The sequence below is a fragment of the Amblyomma maculatum genome, chromosome 1 (assembly GCF_055883805.1).
Source record: "Amblyomma maculatum isolate TAMU_Amacu chromosome 1, ASM5588380v1, whole genome shotgun sequence".
Taxonomy (NCBI): Eukaryota; Metazoa; Arthropoda; class Arachnida; order Ixodida; family Ixodidae; genus Amblyomma; species Amblyomma maculatum.
In genome coordinates this window covers 200344259-200365064 of record NC_139344.1, presented here as the reverse complement: position 1 = coordinate 200365064, position 20806 = coordinate 200344259, and the positions used below count along the sequence as shown (strand labels likewise).

General features: G+C 40.7%; 1 protein-coding gene across 6 annotated transcripts in view; it reads right to left on the bottom strand.

Annotated features, from left to right (window-relative positions):
• Positions 1–20806, bottom strand: part of LOC146205356 (transcription initiation factor TFIID subunit 4-like) — a 90804-nt gene that overhangs the window by 40426 nt on the left and 29572 nt on the right. For 4 of the 6 annotated variants that reach the window (XM_084590014.1, XM_084590017.1, XM_084590019.1 and 1 more), the window contains 3 exons: positions 18502–18660; positions 7729–7788; positions 6020–6037 (listed from right to left, as the gene is read on the bottom strand). In XM_084590014.1, coding sequence (XP_084446140.1) covers positions 6020–6037; positions 7729–7788; positions 18502–18660 — 237 coding nt within the window. The remainder of the gene's footprint in view (positions 1–6019; positions 6038–7728; positions 7789–18501; positions 18661–20806) is intronic. The other 2 variants (XM_084590016.1, XM_084590018.1) reach the window with 2 other exon arrangements.

Below are 20806 nucleotides of genomic sequence, written 5' to 3'. Positions count from 1 at the left end.
CAGTCTAATAATACTACTACTAATAATAAAAAGCCTCAGGAATGGAATCTGCAAATGAGAAGAATAATGGCTGCAAAATAAGACCAGTTCTACAAATACAGTAGACTCCCTTTAACATGAACTTGAAGGGACCAGAAAATTTCCTCACTTTAATGACTAGTCTATCTTAAAAAAAGTGCCCCTAAAAACAATAAGCAAGCATGCTAGGTTTGCCTTTTATTACACCACGCACAAAGTGGAATAAGACCCCATGAAACCAGCTCGTGTTACTCTACTTGAAAGTGTCTTTGTCCAGTTTTCTTTTCACTGTCTCATCTCTCTCATTGCATCCCATAGGGGTTATTTTTTTTTTTTTCCAAATTTTGCTTTTCAGCTTTCTAAGACCCCTTCGAAGGAGACAAGCAATGTAGCCGTGTAGTATATCCCTCTTAGTTCACTCCGTCTGCAGTATAGCTGTAACCAGCCTCAGTCCCCCAGCAAACCAACAAATGGTTTCACATTGTTCATCTTACCTGAAGGTTCACCTTAACCGAGTTTATCTTAATGGGAATCTACTGAATACATTTTTCAGTCTATGCAATTAATTCATAGGCACCTTGGTTTGCAATGCCCAAGGTACTCAGAAGACCCTATGAATAGCAAATCACTTTGAAAATGAAATGTGATTTCATCTACAGCTACTGCTTTCATTAACTATGTCAAAAACTCAATTAGCCAGAAATTAATATGTAAATGGCACAGCTACACAGAGATTCTCACCAGCTAGTTATTTGAGCCAAGTTTATAGCAAGCTTGCATATCTCCATTATTATTGTAGTGCAAACAGACGAAGATAAAGAGGAAAAACACACATAGGCTTCGTTTACTAAGTTTAGTGGTTGCGTGCATGTGGGTTCCTTCCTTGCTCGTATTACGACAACATGAAAAGCATTTCAAGCACCCTGGTCCTAGAACTTGCTCTCCTGTCCTTGCACGCTTCAACTCTTAAATCAGCTCCATACAGTACATGTGTCTTAGACACAACAGGCAACCTCGCAATCCCCAGCTGCAGCATGGCTATGTCATAAACATAACACAAAAAGTGAAAAAAAAATAATAATAATAATAAAATTTTTCTACTGCACACTATCCAGGACCTATACCACCAGATAAATATCAACCTCAATGAAAGGCAGGTTCTTATGTTGCCCAAATAATGTTTAACTGAAATCTAATGCTTCCATGTACAAAGTGTAATGTGGCATCATTAGTTCTAGCAGCACTGATTCTGAGCATAACACTTGTCCTAACTGCTCATACTGCATGCAGCACATCTTACTATCATGCACGCCTTTCCCTTGTGATGCAGCAGAGATAAAAGTGATAGTAACAGGAAAAGGATACTAGACAATGCACTACACATGGTTAAGGCGTAGCTAAAAGAACTACTGGCAGCCTAAAAGGAGTCATAATTTTGACTTAATCTAGAGGCCTGCTGTACCTCTTTCACAAAAAAGACACCAACTTCGAGATATTCAGAATAAATCGAAATGTTTAGTGTAATCAAACAGCGAACTTACGAGCAACTGCGTATATTTTATTTTGTTAAGCACCACATGCACAAACTGATTTCATCACCAAAACTGCACTACTAGTTGGACCTCCTGTCTCAAGAGAGAAGGGAAAGGATGATAGCCTCATCTGTAGTATGCACAGCACATGCGTTTCAAATTACAGATATGCTTTTGTATGTTTCTACAGTGGCTGGAGCAGCAGAAGACAGTATTTTGTGGGAGATTACATACACATCTAGTACACCTGTCTTACTCATGCACAGTTTCTGTCAAAAATATGCAGCCCAAGGGGTTCGCTCCTAGGCTTTGTAATGAGGCTCCTGGAAGCAATACTGGCATATAATAGGTAAGCTAGAAAAGCTTACGAGATCTGTCATTTACGAGAATTCGAATTCTGGGGATGCGAAATGAGCCCAGTTACGAGGCCTTAGAATGAAAACCCTTGGACCGCATATTTTTGACCAAAAAGACTGTGCATATCTGTGCGGCATTGGAGCTTGTATAAATTCGATGCAGTGCCACTCACTGCTGCTACTGTGCGGAAGCAACTCAGATGTCTAGCGCACACTGGCAGAAAAGGTAGCAAAACCTTAGTGCATAGCACGCCACACCAGGAATGCTTTTCAGAAAGGCAGTCCTGTAACTGAACTAGTGCACACAGATGTAACCCCCCCCCATGAAAGCTGTAGGAACACAAGTTTGTTCGAATGCCCACACAAGCTTTTGTAACATGGAAGCCACAACAGTGTGAATTAGCTCCCACATGCACTTTGTAGGCCACACGTCCAAATGAAGAGCACACTTTCCCATTCAAGGTCAATCTCTATTTGACCTTGCCTGGAGTTTCCTGCACAACCCTGAACTGTGTAGCACCCTGGTATTGCACGCTTCTCCGGCTACTGTGGCTGACGTTACCTCTCTGCATGTCGCACAGTGCTGTGGCATGTTGTGCTTTTGGCTCATTTCTGTGCACTCCATTAAACGACTACTTCTCATTACACAGTGTGCACATGTTTGCTTTTTAGGGCTTTATATGTCCCAAAGTGATATCAGATATGAGGAATGCTGCAATGGAGGGCTCCAGGAAATTTCATTCTCTGGGGTTCTTAAACATGCACTCAAACTGCACACCACACAGGCACCTTGCAGCGCAGCCACCGTGCCCAGCATTGAACCGATGTTCTTGGGGTCAGCCATCGAGCACTGTCAGTAGAGCCACATGCACATATCCTTTTTAATTTCATTTACATAGACTACACAACAACACCTGCACGTGATCCTCCTATTGACACCAGGCGCTCCTCTAAAAACCGAAAAGTAAATGTACTGAAGCTTGAAGCATCGCACATGCAGCTACTTGCTTGCCACAGTTGTGGTTGCAGAGTACTCCATTTTTTTTTATTTTTTTTTTCAGTCTTATCTTTTTTTTCTGCTTTAGCAGTAAGGAAAAATTGGTATGCAAACTTAACGCCCCAAAGCTGTAGTACATGGGCTGTGAAGGGCATCGTAGGGATCTTCATTACAGAGCAAGAATACTTTTGAATTTCACTTCCACTGAAACAAGACCATCGCAGTCAGGGTGATACCACAACTTTGGTTCAGCAGCCACACGTCAAATCTGTCAAATAATGGCAGCAAGTTGGCTAACGCTCTCATGAATTGTCGTAGCCCCTATGTGTGTAATGTAAGAGCGCATGATATCTTGTGTAAGCTGTTTTTAATGGGAAGAAATTGAACGTCACAAGTCCAACGTCCATGCCGACTGGAATTCTGACCGTGTAGGTGCAAATGCTGTCAGATCACACCTAATGATAGGTGTCAGGCAAAAGTCAACCCATTTGGATAGCTTCTTTCTTCAAACAAGTGCCTATTGTCAACAGTTACATTAAGCATTAGGCAAAAAAATATTTGCAATGCAGTATGCAGGAGTTCAAAAAAAAAACCTATCATTCAAAACTGTGTATTTAAGAAGGTATGTATTACGTTTTTCTTATACTGCATCTTACTTCTGGTGTGGCAATCAAGCAAAAATAAATGCTAGCCGCTTTGCGAAATGTTGGACAGTAATATTCTTAGACGACATGCTTAGCCCCATTAATATCACAGAGCTTTAAAAATGAGCAAGCTTAATGCTTTCAGCCCTGGATTCCAAAGAACTACACAGAAGGCAATCATAACGAACCTGGTTAAGGTGGTGCCGAAGAATGAATTTCATAGGGCATCCGACTCTTCAGGAACTACACCCAAAGACAATTGTCTGCAATTGTGTGGTAACTTTTTTTTTTTTTTTTTATTGCGCAAGTAAGCCCTTATGTGGTAACTTAAATGGCACTTTGAACTGCTACTACCGTGTCACGTGCATGTACGCGCAACCAGCACTCCGTTGTGGATAGTTGCTGGGCTAGACGACAGACAAGTGTTGGAAGTTCAAGAAACAAGTAACTGCAATCAATTGCCTTTAATAGTCGGGAGTTATTCTTCCCAAAAGCATTTAGCATACACACACGCGCACTGGGCTCGTCATACCGCAGCAAGGTCGAAGATACAATAACTCTTGTAGACTACTGATCCGCACATATCTCTTACCTCTGCAGCTAAATACCCTTCTCTGGAAAACAAAAAGACGAAACCTCGACCAATAACTAAAGCCACTTAGGTATGACAAGGAAGCAGTCTGATCAGCAAACGTACGTCTACGGCTGGGAAAGCAGCCAAAAAACCCCGTTGCTGTCTTCAGAAATGACCGCAAGATAGATTTCAGGGGCATATCATTGCAGGTAGCACTCATGTCATATAGAAGTGTGCCAGATGCACACTTCTATATGCTGGGCTTAAAGGGACACTGGGCACAAATTAAAGTTGGCCTATATTGATAGTGCACCACATTCTAATCACAAAGAAACAACTCTAATCAAAAACAGGCTCGCTAAAGCTGGCAAAGAATTAAAAAAAATTGCTGGTGTAGCCACCAGCAGCCAATTTCACAAGTAAAATGTGTGTGTCGACAGCAATTTCCATTCGCAGATCCCAGGGGCAAGGCTACACTACCATTGAATTCATGAATTGGCAACCCATTCTTTTTGGCAAGACACCACGAGTTTTAGTGAACTGACAGGAAAATTTTTAGGTTAAATTTTCTACATGATGAATGCACCTGTTGCTATCAGACAAATGTCAATATACACAGAAAAAGCTGATGATTAAATTTTTACTGGGCACAATAACTACATGGCATTGTCCTCAGTGTCCCTTCAAATGTGTGAGGTGGCTGCACATACAGAAGCATTTTTTTGTGAACTTGTGCATGTGAGAATGGGAGTAACATGCTATTTCAATTAAAACTCACCTCAATACAGTAGTCCCCTGATGTTAGTAAACTAAAGGAATTCGACCATTCTTGATTAAACCAATGAAAAGTCAATGCATAAAACTGTCTGGTTATAAATTACATAGCTCTCATTTATTTCTAATAGCAGAATTGGGTACATGAATAGCCGCACAAAGTGGAGCTAGATTACAGGCTAAAAAAAATAAAAAATGCAAAGCTCAGTAATCCTAGATTTTGCTTTTGGTCTGTAAGTTACAAGGAAAAGAAAAGTAAGGTCTAAACGTAAATCAAGCTTTTAACACTCATGTGGCTTTATTCCAGAAAGCTTGCAGTGCACTGAGAAATGCGATATAACAAGAAGGTTGTGCCACTGCTCAAAGAAGAATTTCGCAACTATATGTTAAAGCTTTGTCATAATACATTTTCAGCCTTCCTCAAAAGTAAAATCACGTCACTAGCTTTTATCATTCATATCACATAAGATCTTTTTGCTTGTCCAAAAAACACTGCCAAGGTCCTAGTGTTATCTGAGCCGAGTGAATTCAAGGGAAAACTTTGTGCAGTAAATACTTGCACGCGCAGTACACAGTGCTCTTAATATATAAATCCACTGCTTGATTACAAGGAACTCTTTGAACCCCACAACATATTTAAGTAATACAAGCAAAAATAAAACAGCTCCAGGTATCCTCGTCAGTCTTCTGTACACAGGGCTCTTTCTAGAGAAATTCAGGCTGCATGTGCACACAAGCCTATGCAGTTTATCACGAAACATTACACTCATTTTTATACATTAGGTTACAAAATTACCTTCTCTACATATAAACAACAAGGCTTTGATGCATACTAACATACCTATAAGAACTAATATTAAGAAATGCTATACTTTTGAAAAAGACAGTATTAGAAGAGAACTAAGAGTAGAATAAATGTTTGTGAAAACAACTTTAAGCTTTGACAGCCATATTGAAGCTAGATCACTGAAATAAAAGGCTGGGAATGTGCATTTGTTCCAATTCTAAAGACCAAAAAAAGACAAAATAAATGCACAATAAATGCACAATAAACACACACACATAAAACACATGCAGAGTAAGCATTCAAAATGCTTCGTGCATAACTAATTAGTGGGTCTTACCGGAAGATGCGGCCATGCCTCACAGATGGAAAAGGAATTGAGTTGAGAGCACATGCAAGTCAAAGCATGAACCACAGAGAGAAGCACAAAAAAAGAAGATAAGCAAAAGCAAAGCACACAATAGGCAAAGTGCACTGCAATTCAAACTGAGTGGTTTAAGATGCATACAATGTTTTCTCATAACACAATTAAATTTAAGAACAGGCCATTCAAGCAGGGAAGTTTCCAATAAAATGGCCCTTCAATCATTACTAGCATTATGCTCGATTTCCCTGCCTGCGTACCTCCCTTTCCACAAAGAATCACTGCTCAGGTGTTACTGCTTGCAAAAAAGTGAATAATGTGTAAAATATTGAGGCATCTTGCACAACAGTAATCTTTTATAAATCAAGAAGAATCAATCATACAAACCAAGACAATCAAAAACACAGAAATAAAGTGACAAGCTAAATGACTCGGTGCATACATAAAATGCCCGACTTTGGTATTCAGAATATTGCAGATGTTTCACATCTGAATCAAAATAAATGGCCACCAGATCATGTGCAAGAGGTTTTCTGCAGTCACTTTCTAGCATGTGTGCATAGCATATTACTAACAGTAGACTGAATGTCAGCAAATAGCATGATTAAAAAGATATATATACATATGAATATAGAAACCTAATCCAGCTTAAAATGAACAAGGGCGGAATAACATAGCGATTTCAAAATCTATTCTATTCACTCGGCGATGACGTAAAAATTGCGTATGAGGTGACTACTCGAACTTACTTCTGACGTCCTGTGACGTCCTGCAACGCAACCTTATTATGCACAGATTCAAATTTCAACCGGCCAATGGAGAGAAGGCGATGGAATGGGATAGTTTTTGGATGGAATAGAATCGTTATATTATTCCACCCCAAATCGACTACTACTATCTGCATGTCATCAACCAAAACAAAGGTGCACTGTTCACCAGTGCAAGGCTTAGCAACCTGGGCACAAGAATGCAGTTAATTACTTCTCTATGTCTTTAATGTCCTTCTCATAAACAGTAACTACGTCCCCACACTAATCCAAACTTTTGCGAACACTGCAAATGTGTTCACCCACAGAATCAAAATGCTTATAGTACCTATATTCATTCTTACTACCATCTACTACCGTTTTATAGGTTGCTCATACATACAAACAATGATGAACAAAGCATTCTCTCCTACGATACTTCACAACAACTTTTAACAATGTAAAGTTTCCTACACTAGTTATACCGGATTATGCAAGACTGCATGTGTCACCATCTTGCCAAAACAGCCAAAAATGCAAGCTATTTGTTGTGATTTCATACAAAACAATCTGGGGTCATTACTATATGCTGCCAACATTGTACAGCAAGTTATATACAAAATCTAGACAGTTTTCACTTCCCCAAGCTACACCCACAGATAATGATCAACCCGCCCCTAAAGGCTAAAACTGCAACGAGCAGGTGATAAAAACTGAAAGAGTGTTACTTTGCAAGCTGAAAGCGAGGAGTAGCAACTGCCCACCGGAAGCAGGAAACCCATAACCACTTACACCACTGAGAGACACAAATAGAGCTTTGCATTGCTGGTGTAATGCTGGTAAAATGGCGAAACATGCACAATGAGTGTGGAGCAACACAGATTACTGTAACAAAGTTAAAAAAGAAATTGAAAACAATAAAGGGTATATTATTCTCACCTGTTTCATGTGCTCGTGAATAGGAGCACGACGAACTAGAGGAGTTTGGTGTCTGCAATTCTGCAATGATAGGCCTCTTTAACTACCGGCACAAATGTTACTGTATTTAAATTACAGAAACTCCTCTCCATATCAATGCCTTCTCTAATATATTTAAAAGCAAATAATTCACATAAAAACACTGTGCAAAGCCACAAATTCATTTTTGTGGTGTTATGGTCAGAAACGTTGCGATGCCTTGTTAAAGCATCGTTCCATCCTCCTTCTGAGCATTTTGTTTTTATTGTTGGCGGCTTACAACCCCCGAAAAATGTCCCTGGCTATATGCCGCTGGCCTGCCACACTTCGCGGGGCTCTGCCACCTACAGCTAGACAGAATCGGCAGAAAAGAAATGTGCACTGTAAGCAAGGCCAGTTGCTCTTCCCACGAAAGCTTTTGTGGCTTCTCGAAGCACAGCGGTCATACGCTCCCAGTTTCCCTCTAAGTATGAAACAACCAGCACTATCGGGGAATGCGTGTCTGGCAATTTTGGGCCAGAAGCACAAAGTGACGGAATTATCGGCTTATTTCTCTAGCACATGTGAGAGAACTCAAGTCAAACTTTCATCTCCGCAAGTATGACCTGAAACTACTGGACTATGAGAAAATTATGCACTCTGGTTGCTGTTCGCGCATTCCAGCGACTTTTGTCCCCGATAGATTCCTGCTTCATATTGAATGCGGATCCAAGCAATTTTCGAAACTTGCGGTTCACGTGTTAGCAGTGCCGCAGAAATAGGAACCCAGTTTGTGCACTGCCTCGTCTAATGCAACAGTTCGGAGTTGTGTAGTGATAGTTCTTTTGCGTAACAATTTTTGGCAGCTTCACCAAATTCGAACAGAGCAATGGTGTGTAGCAATGATTGAGTGACTCAGCTGATATGATCAGGCTTGATTCTAAATTTACCTACGTATGCAAGCATGAGGCTGTTACATGGACCAACACAAACTTTCGATTATCTTGTAGGGTATGCTCTAGGCAGATGGGCGCGCTGCCAAATATTACTCGGCACCTGCACTGAAACGTGAACAAAATGCTAGCCGAAGCAAGACAGGGCTTGTGTAGGTGCATGTCCGCTGATCACAAGCTATGATTGGGAGTCAAATTGGTCAAAGCCCCTCGACTTGCGCGAACTGACCCATTTTTGTCGCTCCACTTCATGTGTAGAAGCTCCTGTTTGGTAAACCCGACGTCGCGCATATATAATCACTCTTGGCTCTTCGAGAAATGTGACACTACAACATGTTTCCAAAGAAGAATTTCTACAGAAAGATGTCTCTAGCAAGACATCCTTGGCAGATGATACACCGGAAGATGACGATCACTAAGGCCTAAATACGAAAACACTTCCTGGATGCACACATCCGTGAGCCTGTGCGCAGTGCTAGATGAGAATAAGCCCAAACTCTGAGTATGCTTGCCAGTAGCTCGTGCACTGCCATCCCGCAACCACGCTGGAAGCAGCATACTGATTTACAACAGCAGAAGAAACCTGTGGCTTCTGCGGTAGTCGGGGCGATATGAGCTGCTCTTCTCCCCATGGTGGGCGAGACTCTCTAATGAAACAAGCCAGCGTGAAAAGGGGGTGTGAACTAGCACTGGCACAGGAAGGTGCGTAGCCCTATTGGACGTGCAAGCACAGAGGCGTATGCCTCGTTAAGTGACCACAAAATGCAGTGAAAAATGCTTTAAGTGCACTTTCCTGACTCTCATTATAGATAGATAAAATCTTACTTTTCTGTCTTTACTATCCCAAAATAACATCTCGTATTATGTATCCTGGTGTTTAGGATAATTTAACAGAGAAAACGTTACTTGATTTTATGCATAGCAAGATTTCTTTCAGCAAAAAAAGTAAGTGGTAATAAATCTCATTGTCAGCAATAGTAGAGCATCTATTACTCACATCTGTCAGCAAACAAATGGGTATCTACTACCAACATAAGGCAGCAACTTTGAGGATATAATACGATTTGTGCATATTTGATATATTTAGCTATAATTCTCATAAACCCTTAGTAATATGCATCTGTGCACCTAAATTCATATCAGCACAGGAGGATTAAACCTCAATCTAGCACATTCTATATCCAAAAACTTGTAAATCTACTAACATAAGAAGAAGAGCAACAACTAGGGTGGGATTTCAGTCCCATCCACTGCAGGCCACCATGTGCTACAACCTCAAAAATAAAAAAAGAAAACGAGAGAAATGGCATGTTTCTGCACTAAAAAAACAAACTGTTTTAATATATATTAAAAAAAAGACAGGAAGAATGCAGTGTGCTTTATTTGACCCTTGGTGACATATTTTGCAACCTTCTCACTACAAGGCAAATGTTAGTTCCAAAGCGAATTATTTAGGTACAACGCTGAGTTTTATGTAAGTTGGATGCCCTTAAACGAATACCGAATTAGCAATGTGGTTACTCAAAATTCACCTCAGACCAGTTGATGTGCCCTACAGGGAAAAGAAAAGCAGCAGCTCTACTTGAAAGCAGACAGCTGAATCTCACGCAAATAATACTTTTTGACATCCTTACAAGAAAATACAGTTATGTAAGGACTATTTACACAACTAACACATGAATCAACATTTTAGACTTGGTTGATCAACTGCCCCATTAATCTCCATGATCACTTCTAAACAACTCAACTTACACAAGTACATGAACTTATGGAATTTATGTGATGTTTAAAATGGGTTCAAGTTCTTGGACTGTTACAGGTAACAATGAAGATAATAAAGGAAGCATACCAGTGCTGCATCTCAGTGCTGCAATAATAAAAACTGTGGGGCCACTTAAGCTCTACATTTAAAGGTATGATGTGAAAGTGTTAATGGCTCCTGTTGGTGGCTAATATAGTGGATCCTCATTCGCATACATACACTTCGCTATTCACTAATTCTGATCACTAACCCCTTAATTTCATGCCTCCATTATTGCCCACACGCCCATCAGCACACAGTCCTAAGCAACCACATTATGTGAAAGACCACCAAAGATATAAAGCCCTGTTTTATCAAGCTGCATGAACGTATTATCATGGCCTAGAAGCAGCATGCCTGGCTCCAAAGACCAGAAGGGTTGTGTAACACTTTAACCCGCCGGCCATATCACCTACCAACTACCACAGGCCAGAGGCATGCTTGTGATTGGTTTTGGTTATGGTTTTGGGAGTTTAACGTCCCAAACCGACTCAGGCTATGAGAGATGCCATAGTGGAGGACTTCGGAAATTTCGACCACCTGGGGTTCTTTAACGTGCACTGACATAGTTCACTCACAACACCAGCATAAACGATGAACTGTTCGAAAAACTGGGTCTTTAAAAGTTATTACACTAAAACTTGGATGAAGAGTCAGGAACTATACCAAAAAAGGCAATAGATAGTCCTAATGCAAGCAGTGAGGGCAGCGTCTAATTCTCCTGCTTCAAGTTAAAAAAAAAACTTTCGATAAGAAATTCACAAGTAAAATAACTTGAAAATCAACTGAAACTGGCAAAAATTAGTTTCTGGGCCTCCTTTCTTACAGACAAAAACTACACACCCTGTCCTTGTGCACTTATACTTGTGTCAAACTCTAGTGTCATACTTGTGTACTTATCCCGCCGGGGTGGGGCAGTGGTTACGGCGCTCGACTACTGTTCCCAAGAACGCGGGATCGAATCCCGGCCTCGGCGGCCGCTTTTCGATGGAGGCGAAAAGCAAGGCGCCCGTGTGCTGTGCTATGTTAGTGCAAGTTAAAGAACCCCAGGTGGTCGAAATTTCCGGAGTTCTCCACTACGGCGTCTCTCATAGCCTGAGTCGCTTTGGGACGTTAAACCCAAAAAACCAAACCAAACCAATACTTGTGTACTTGTGGTGCTATAAAGTAAAGAAACTGGCTCCTTCAATCTGCTGATACCAAACAACCCAGTGACAAAATGGGTGACTGTGCAGGACCTTTATAAGAATCGACACGACAGCTTGCTTAATTTGAACTCCCCTGCTTTTTCGAAGTGATGTTTTTGTCCTAAACATATAATTACTCTTAACTCGCAGGTAGTTTTCAATCCCTACCAAGTTCAAATTAAACAGAGCTGACTTATATGTAGATGCTAGCCACCTGAAAGCAGTGCAGCTTGAAGGGCACTAGAGTTTGACTACAGCAGAGTGATGTTAAAAAGCAATAAATGATAGGAATCAAGTGTGCAATTTGCTTAGACATGTCCAAAGCATTTGACCGTGTGCCCCATGATGAACTACTTAACAGATTGATTGGCCTTGGCGTAAACAGACATATTGTACACTGGATAAAAGATTATCTCACAAACAGAACCCAGTTTGTGGAGGTAGACAGCGCAAAATCTGACATCCTGGGTGTGCCATCAGGTGTTCCTCAGGGGTCTGTGCTGGGGCCCATATTATTTTTATGTTATGTCAATAACATTGCAGCAGTTCCTCCCCATATTACAGTCCGGCTGTTTGCGGATGATTGTTTAATTTACTCAGTCACTTCAAAGCCAGAAGACCAGCTGGCATTAAATTCGGCTTTGAACTCTATTAATCAATGGTGCACAACTTCCCAAATGAAAATTAATTACACAAAAACTTCATATATTACAGTGACTAACAAAACTAAAAATATTTTTTCATTTGGTTATGAAATAGAGGGGCGACTTATAACACGCGTAAGCTCTTTTAAATATTTAGGTGTTACCGTATCCTCTAACCTAAGTTGGAATTCACACATTAATAACATATGTTCAAAAGCCGAAAATAAGTTGTGGTTTATTAGAAGGAAACTGAAGCTTGTTTCCACAAAAGCAAAACTGACTGCCTATCTCGCGCTGGTACGTCCGGCATTTGAATACGCGAGCGTCGTATGGGATCCCTATCAGTCAAAACATATCGATAAGATTTGAAAAGGTTCAAAGAAGGGCGGCCAGATTCATTTTATCAAAATATAGATACACAGATTCTGTGCCTGACATGCTACATGAATTACAACTTCCTCCGCTATCTAAACGACGAAAGATCACCAGGCTAAAATTTCTTTATCTGTTAATAATTACTACTTCAACATAAACACAAGCCCCTATTTGCAACAGCGTTCCTGTCGTCCTGTACGAAGCTCTCACAGCTATCAGGTTACACCTATGAATGCCCGTGTTAACTGCTTTAAATATTCTTTTTTCCTCAGAACAATAACAGAATGGAATTCCCTGCCTCAGGCCCTTCTGCAAACAGACAATATGCTTCAATTTGAAAAATGCTTATACAGTCACATAACCGACTGGATATCCCTGCCACTTTTAGTTTTTCATATTTTTCCCTTGCTGTGATTTTGGTGGCTTGCAGGCTGAATTATTCAGTGAATATTTTGTTTGCCAGTGTTGTACTAAAGTCCTGTATCTGCAAAGCGGGACGGTTTTGTCATTTTTGAATTGATTTTTCTAGAAGTGTATAAGGTTGTACTTGTGGCTGTGTGTTCCTTAATTACATGTATTTGTATTCACCCTGTAACGGCCTTACGGCTGACAGTAGCAATAAATAAATAATAAAATAATAATAAATACGAACATGTGATTACTGGACCTACTGGACTTGCTCCAGACCAATGATATGCATGACACTGAGATACATGCGCGATCTAATAATCAAACTTACTTTATTCTTATCATGTCAGTTTAGTAGGCGGTAGTAAGTTTAATTTCAATCATTAAGCTAAGCCTGTAGCTAAGCAGTAAGTTGGCATTATTACACAAGCTGTCTGGGCTTCCAGGTGACACCCACTGCCCTTTTTTTTTTTTTTTTTTTTTTTCAGATGAGATATGGCGTACATTAATGCTTTATCAAAACTTTGAGTCAATAAAGCAGCGGCGATTGTCTTTGACACACCTGAATGTGTCCTCAAAACCCTCGAGACAGTTCGTGGACAACTGTGCAAGAGGCTAATAACTGAAACGACCAGATGCAGCCTAAACATGTAGCTTCCATAAGAAAAGAAATGACACAACCCACACTCCTCCTTCCATTCCTCACAGTTTCTGCAGTTATGCCAGCAGCATGTTTAGAGTGCAAAGAAATGGCTGCATGTACAAAAAAGTTTTCATTAAATGGGTGATTAAGCACACATTAAATATTATAATATTGCTGAAATCCACTCTTTGCAAGCGCAGAAGTAATAAATAAAATTATCCTTAGCATTCATTCATAAAATTTTGTAATACGCCGGTGAAATGACCTCCTTCTCCAGAATGTACGCAGCTCAAATTGTTGCATAAGGTGCAACATGAAGGCTAATTCAAAATGAGGACAGAAGCAAATTCCTTTGCTTGTCAAAAGGCTGCCTGCCTGTCTTTTATTCCTGTTCTAAATTGCACAGAATTTATTCAAATGTACAGGCAATTCTTGCTTACATAAATGGGAACCAATGCAGAAATAGAAAAAGCAAATCAAGTTTTAATACTCTTGTGATGGCAGTATTAAATACTGTTTACCTTGTGGGCATCTTCTGCACAACCATGGCTATAAATAACAGTCAATGCTAGCCCACTGGTACTACATGATGTAACATAATTTTTCCCTCATCCAACATGACTTTAGCATTTTTGCAACCACCACACACTGAATTACCTCAATTACATGTATTCATTTTTTCTCAATCTAAAATATTAGAAGACCAGAAACCTAAGCCCGACACCCAGCATACACTACAGTTACAGCCACAGTGGTAATGATAATCCCTTGCCAGCTGCTAAGTCACACGGAAGCAAAAGGAAAAATGTACATTAGGAGGTCGCCGGTACAAACTGACCCTTTAGTGCTACTCTAACCAATGCAGCAGCCTCTGCTCTGCCTTCAAATCTTTTTGTTCATAGGATTTAACGTCACAAAGGGACTCAAGCTATGAGAGACGCTGTAGTGGAGGGCTCTGGAAGTTTCGACCACCTGGGGTTCTTTAACGTGCACTGACATCGCACAACACATGGGCGCCTTGCTTTTCGCCTTCATCAAAAGCGGCCGCTGTGACCAGAATTCGATCCCGCTTCCTTGGGTTCAGCAGTCAAGTGACCGAACCACTGAGCCACTGCGGCGGAGCGCCTTAAAAATTGTTTGCTCATGTAGCCAAGACATCATGCAATTCAAAGCACGGTACAAACTGAAATATTATTTATATAATATCATTGTTTTGCACTTATATATAAAACAAAATAGTTAGTCATTCATACTACGGAAGAAGGCTATGCCCAAAATATATCACTGAGCAGCCATACCACGTTCCTATCAAGCTGGTGTATACAAAGCAACTCTTACGTTTAAAATCCAAAGTGGCTGGTATTGAATTAGTGAACTTTTGTTCGACCTGCCATGCGTACACCCACCACAGAAACTGAATCTAAATTTCCACACATAAAAAAAAAAGAAGAAGAACATTCCCCCCACACCACCAAACATGGTTAAATCCATGCAGGGTATCACGCATGATGACATCATAACCCATGATTAGCTAATGGCAAAAACACATTGCACGATAGCTTCACATCACGACCGGGGCTTCACATAACATAAGTAGCAGTCATTGCACTGCATCATTAAACACACAAGAACAGCTTTAGCTCCAATTTTCGCAGGTTTACACAAGTACTATTAATGCCCACATGCTTATATACCATTAATGCTCGTTTGCAGCTGCATCTTCAAGTGCATCAAAAGCTGCATTGTGTACCAAGTACACAACGATCAACTTGTATAATCTGACTGTAGTATGCACTACTGTGCAAAAGCAACCTGCCACAAGACAGCTTGCAAAAAATAAAGCTAGCACTAAAATTATGAACCAAAGCCCCAAATAGAGCATTAAGATGGTCATATTTTTACCAACACTTTATGACACTGTCAGTAACACAGTAACAGTTAAACAGCGCCTATGAAGCACAGCTTATATCTTTTTTAGAAACAAAGCAAATGCAAAACTAAAAGAAATTATGTTTCCGTTTGGATGAATGCAGAGGGCAGGCACAGTTATGGCTGCTTTGTGGTCGTACATGCACAGCCATCAATGAGTCAAATGTAATAGCCAGAGACATTTTATACTGTGTGATGCATGCATGGTAGGGCCTTGCTGTAAGAAACCTTAAAGTAGGTGTAGTGAGAGCTGTACTAGTCATATTATTTCTGAACGCCTTAAAATGCACGTAACTTTCATCACAACACATAAACTTGCTAAAGACCTTATACACACATTAAAGTGGGCAATTCTTTAACAGCTGTACACTCCATGTCAAAAATATGCAAGCCTCTGCACAAGTGACTGTGGTTAGATTGCGAGGTCAGGCTCATGCAGTACTTTCAGAGCAGAGCTCAGCAACCACTGTGGGTGGCCTTCAACAAAGCACACTGCTACTTGGTCAAGTTAATTTCCTTACCAATTTTAAATAAGCACTTTTGCCTTAAATATAAATTTGTCCCCTGTTATCGCACCTATAAGAAGGTCATTTCAATTTAAACTAAATTTAAACCATCTGTCAAGGTTATCATTCAGAACAACTAGTCAATAAAAACAAGAGTAGCTGTAGCACTGGCAATGCTCTAAAGAAAAATAAAACCTTCCTGTCAGAGGTAAAGGCTAAAGAGCACTACAAGGTAAATGTACACAAACACATAATTAAATGTTAAGGAGTTAATAAATGGTAGCCCCAAAACTGGTCAAGTTTTATCAGAGACTAGGGAGGCAACTAGCACGTTTGTTACAATTAGTGTTGGTCAGCACACTCTGCCATGCAATATTTTACAAGCACTAAAGCCACAAATTTGCACAATTAATAGGAAGTAACTATTCCACCCCCTTCATGGATCACTGCCTTATCGTGGCGGAGGGGCTTGCGAAACTCGATGAAGTCGTGAGCTCTGCTGTGTAGGGCCACCCAAGATAGACAGGTCACGGCAGAGAGTTCTGACAAAATGTTGTGATGTATGGATGCGAGAGTTGGACTGTGAAGAAGGCTGACCGCCGAAGAATTGACGCGTTTGAATTGTGGTGCTGGCAGAGACTCTTGAGAGTTCCTTGGACTGCCAGAAGATCAAATCAGTCGATATTGTGGACCATAAACCCTGACTGCTCATTGGAGGGTCAAATTCTAAAGTTAAAGCTCAGCTACTTTGGTCATCTGATGAGAAGAGAGGAGTCGCTGGAGAAAGATTTGATGTTGGGAAAGGTTGAGGGTCACCGGAGAAGGGGTAGGCAGCGAACGCGGTAGTTAGATGGCATCCTCGAGGCGCTGCAGATGAAGTTATGTGATGTTAGAAAGGTAGTGAGAGACTGGAAAGCGTGGCGTGATATGGTCCATAGGGTCACGAAGAGTCGGACACGACTGAACGACTGAACTGAACTGAACTATTCCACATTATCCAGCAATAGACAAACGAGTTCATGATGGCATTTATTTATTGAAAAAGAAAATAAGGTAGCCCTCTGGTCAAGAAAGTTTACGCTTACATTTGCAATAAACACAAAATTACACAGGAGTTGTAATTGTCAGACAAAATAATATATTAGGATATAGGAATAAGACTAAGAAGGTTAAAGAACTCCATACACATCTCACAAGAAGAGTTTGCGATTTATAGATTTCCTGAACAACATGTGCCTACAAGCCCTTATCCCTATATACAGCCAACAAAAGACTCTGCCCTACAAAATTTATTAGCACAACAGCACTAGAATGATTGGACATGGAGGTCAATTTAGTACACATTTCCTACCTCCCCCCTCCCATTTTAACAAGATTTAATTTAGCCAGTAAAGTTGAATGTGGATAACTGGTTTTCTTGAGAGCAGTTTCATCCACTCCTTGCTTCCAAATAGAGTGAAAGCAAGGATTCAATTATCCTGACTGAAAACCATTGAAGGAATCCTAGAAAAGAAAAGTATTCATTTCCAATGCTTAGCAACTTAGTTATTTATACAACACTGAATATTGTGGTCATTCCAAGCAGATACAATCAAAGCTCACAAAGAAGAAACCCATTATCTATGGCTTTGGCAAAAAAGCGGGTGGCACATACGTTAGTCCTCTAGCTTCACTGCTCTCAAAGAGAAGCCTGCTAGCCAAACCAAAAGCTTTAGAGGTATATAAATATACTACTAATAAGAGATGTAACCAACAATGATGATGAAAAGGATGGATAATGAAAGCCAGATATCACACAAAGCCTATCAACACGCTTAAATATGGATCACAAGGAAACTGTTACAAGCCTAGCTTCGCTGCCAGAAACAAACAATGATGCAAAACCATTGATGTAACAGACTTGGTAATTTTAAACACTGAAATGCAAGAAATTCTAGCCCCACTCGAATCAAGAAGTGCTCATGCAATGCACCAGACTAAATGACATCACCGAAATAGTACAATATATGACCAAATAAGAATCTAAAGCATGCTGTTAAAAAAATATATATATAACATGACATAAGCTGCCATGCACCAATAGCCTCCATGCTTCTGAACTTCATGGTATAGGTGCAATGAATGCATGACAGTAATGCAAGCACATTGATGCAGTAACACAAACATGCTCTCATTAGAGCTAGCAGCTTGCACACTCAATATCAAAACTCAACTTCGGCTGGACACACTCCCCGGAAAATACAAAACAACTGTGGTAACAGGGTCAAAAAAGTTACTCGGCCCAAGCATGCAATTGCTATGGTAGTATGAAGAGAACCAAAGCCACCTACCTGGACAGACTGAAGCCGATAAGTGGGTGCTCCTGACATTGTTGCAGCTGTTGAGTTAGGCGGCAGGCTCGGAGCCACATTCACAACCTGGAGCTGCCCATTTTCAGTCTTCACGAGCAATGTCCCACGCATCATGCCAGGCTGAAGTGTAATTGTATTCTGGAAAAACAGTAGTAGGTGCCCCACAAACACACCAAGGGAACTTAAGTATTATGGTACACAAGTTAGACAAGCATCATATGTGCTAGATTGCCGGCTTAAATATGCAAGCTTAATACACATGCTATCCTAACCCGAACTTCTCATTAATATGTTCATGAAAAATTTGTGGGACACTTAAGTTCCACCTTTAAAAGTATAACGTGACAGTGTTAACGGCTCCTGTCAGCTGGCTCTTCTTACTGATACTCCTTGGTTCCCACCTCACCCTCTCATCCCAAAGGAGAAGACAGAGTTGGCAGCTCCAGGCAACTTAGCCATGTTATGTTGCCTCATTATGTCACACAGCCCACTGACCAATCAGTAATCAGTGCCTGGCATGTCACCTGCCAGAAGAATGCACATAATTTTTCTCTCATAACACTGGTGCCAGATTTTCTGGAGAAGGAAGCCTTTAACACTTTCACATTAAAAGCAATATAACAGCACAGGTAGCTTCACTTCCAGAAACACAAATGCAGCTCTTACACTTTCAATAAAACTATGTCATGGTAAAACCTGGTGCCCGGCAAGTTAAATAATTTCACATAAAAAAGCACTACTGAATGTGACAGTCCCTTACAGTAGCAGTATACTACCACTTTATTACAACAAAGTCAGTGATACTTTGGCATTCTAACCCAAATACACATTAAGTAGAACAAATAAAGCAGCAAGAAATTTTTAAAAGATCAAGTCAGCACTTTTTCATTGGCACGCACATAAAACAAACTTCCAATGTTGTAAAGAAACAAAAACAGCACTACACAGTACACTTGTAAAAGCTCTATCTGTAAAAGAAATAATAAATCATTTCAGCAGGAACTTTGTATGCAACATTGCTGTGACCTCTTTGTTGAAGACATTTCATTAGAAAACTCCATGCAAAAAGGAAACATACAAACGCATAGTTCCAAAAAAGAAGTTGCATCCTGTGCATCTGCCAAACTGCTTTCAAACAAACAACCTCATGTCCTAAATTAACCAATACAGGAACCACTTCTCTATTGAAACAGTACTGCTCATTCAACATAAATCTGTCCCATGACTGCTGACCCCAAAGATACAGGTTCAATCCTGGCTGCTGCATTTCCATGAAGACAACACATGCACCCCACTACTGTGTGGTATCAGTGCAGGCCGAAGAACCAAGGGTGATTGAAATTTCTAAAGCCCTCCACTACTACAGTGTCCCTTATAGTCTGAGTGGCTCCAGGAAAACCCTTCCCAAACCCCTTCCCTGGTCTTGCCCCATTCAGGATCATGCACACTATAATTGTGCTCTTGAGTGCACTACAATTGATAATTGTGATCCTACTGTTGCCTCCACCAATTTGAGACGCGAGAAACATATAGGAGCTCAATTACCTATTACAGTGCCCATCATCCTGTTTGGTGCTCCTGCGCACTATAAGTAATTGTGCTCCTACATGTGCCCGATAGCATGCCTCACATAGTAGTGACGTGTGAACACGTACTATGCGTCCTGCGAACCGATGGTCCGTCATGTGAATCAAACAGAACACTGGAATTCAGGCATCAAATGTTTTTCGGAGCAATCCACCGCCATATAGCTCTATGGACTGCATTTTGCGCTTGGCGTTAGCATGTAGAAGCCGCCGCAGAACCGGTTTTTCTGCAGTCCGGAAAGAAGGCTTTCTGATGTCTCCTTTGCTCGATGAAAAGGTTTATAATGTCTAAAGTGCTCCCTTCCATACCGGTTTTGGTAGAAACTCTGTAGAAGAATTTTACCAAGAATTTTTCGATCAGTACATGCGCCTTTCATGTAGCCCGATGCTGGAAACCACGAGCAGCGGCTGCGATGATTACTGGCGGTCGAAAGAAAAAGATGTACCGAAAACACACATAAATTTCACCCACCAGACATAGTGCTCAGTCCTTTTTCCACAAATTTCACCCACCAGACAGCGTTCACTCCAGTTTTCACAAGGCATAAGCCTCGAAACGTTCACCTCGTCGACATTAGAAGTAGGTCCTAGTCACTGCTTCATCAAAGCTATTAAAAACACTGTGACGCCATCTAGTGACAAAGGTTGAAAACATGTCACTGACGATGCGAAAAGAGGGGTGGTTTTAAGGCGAAAGC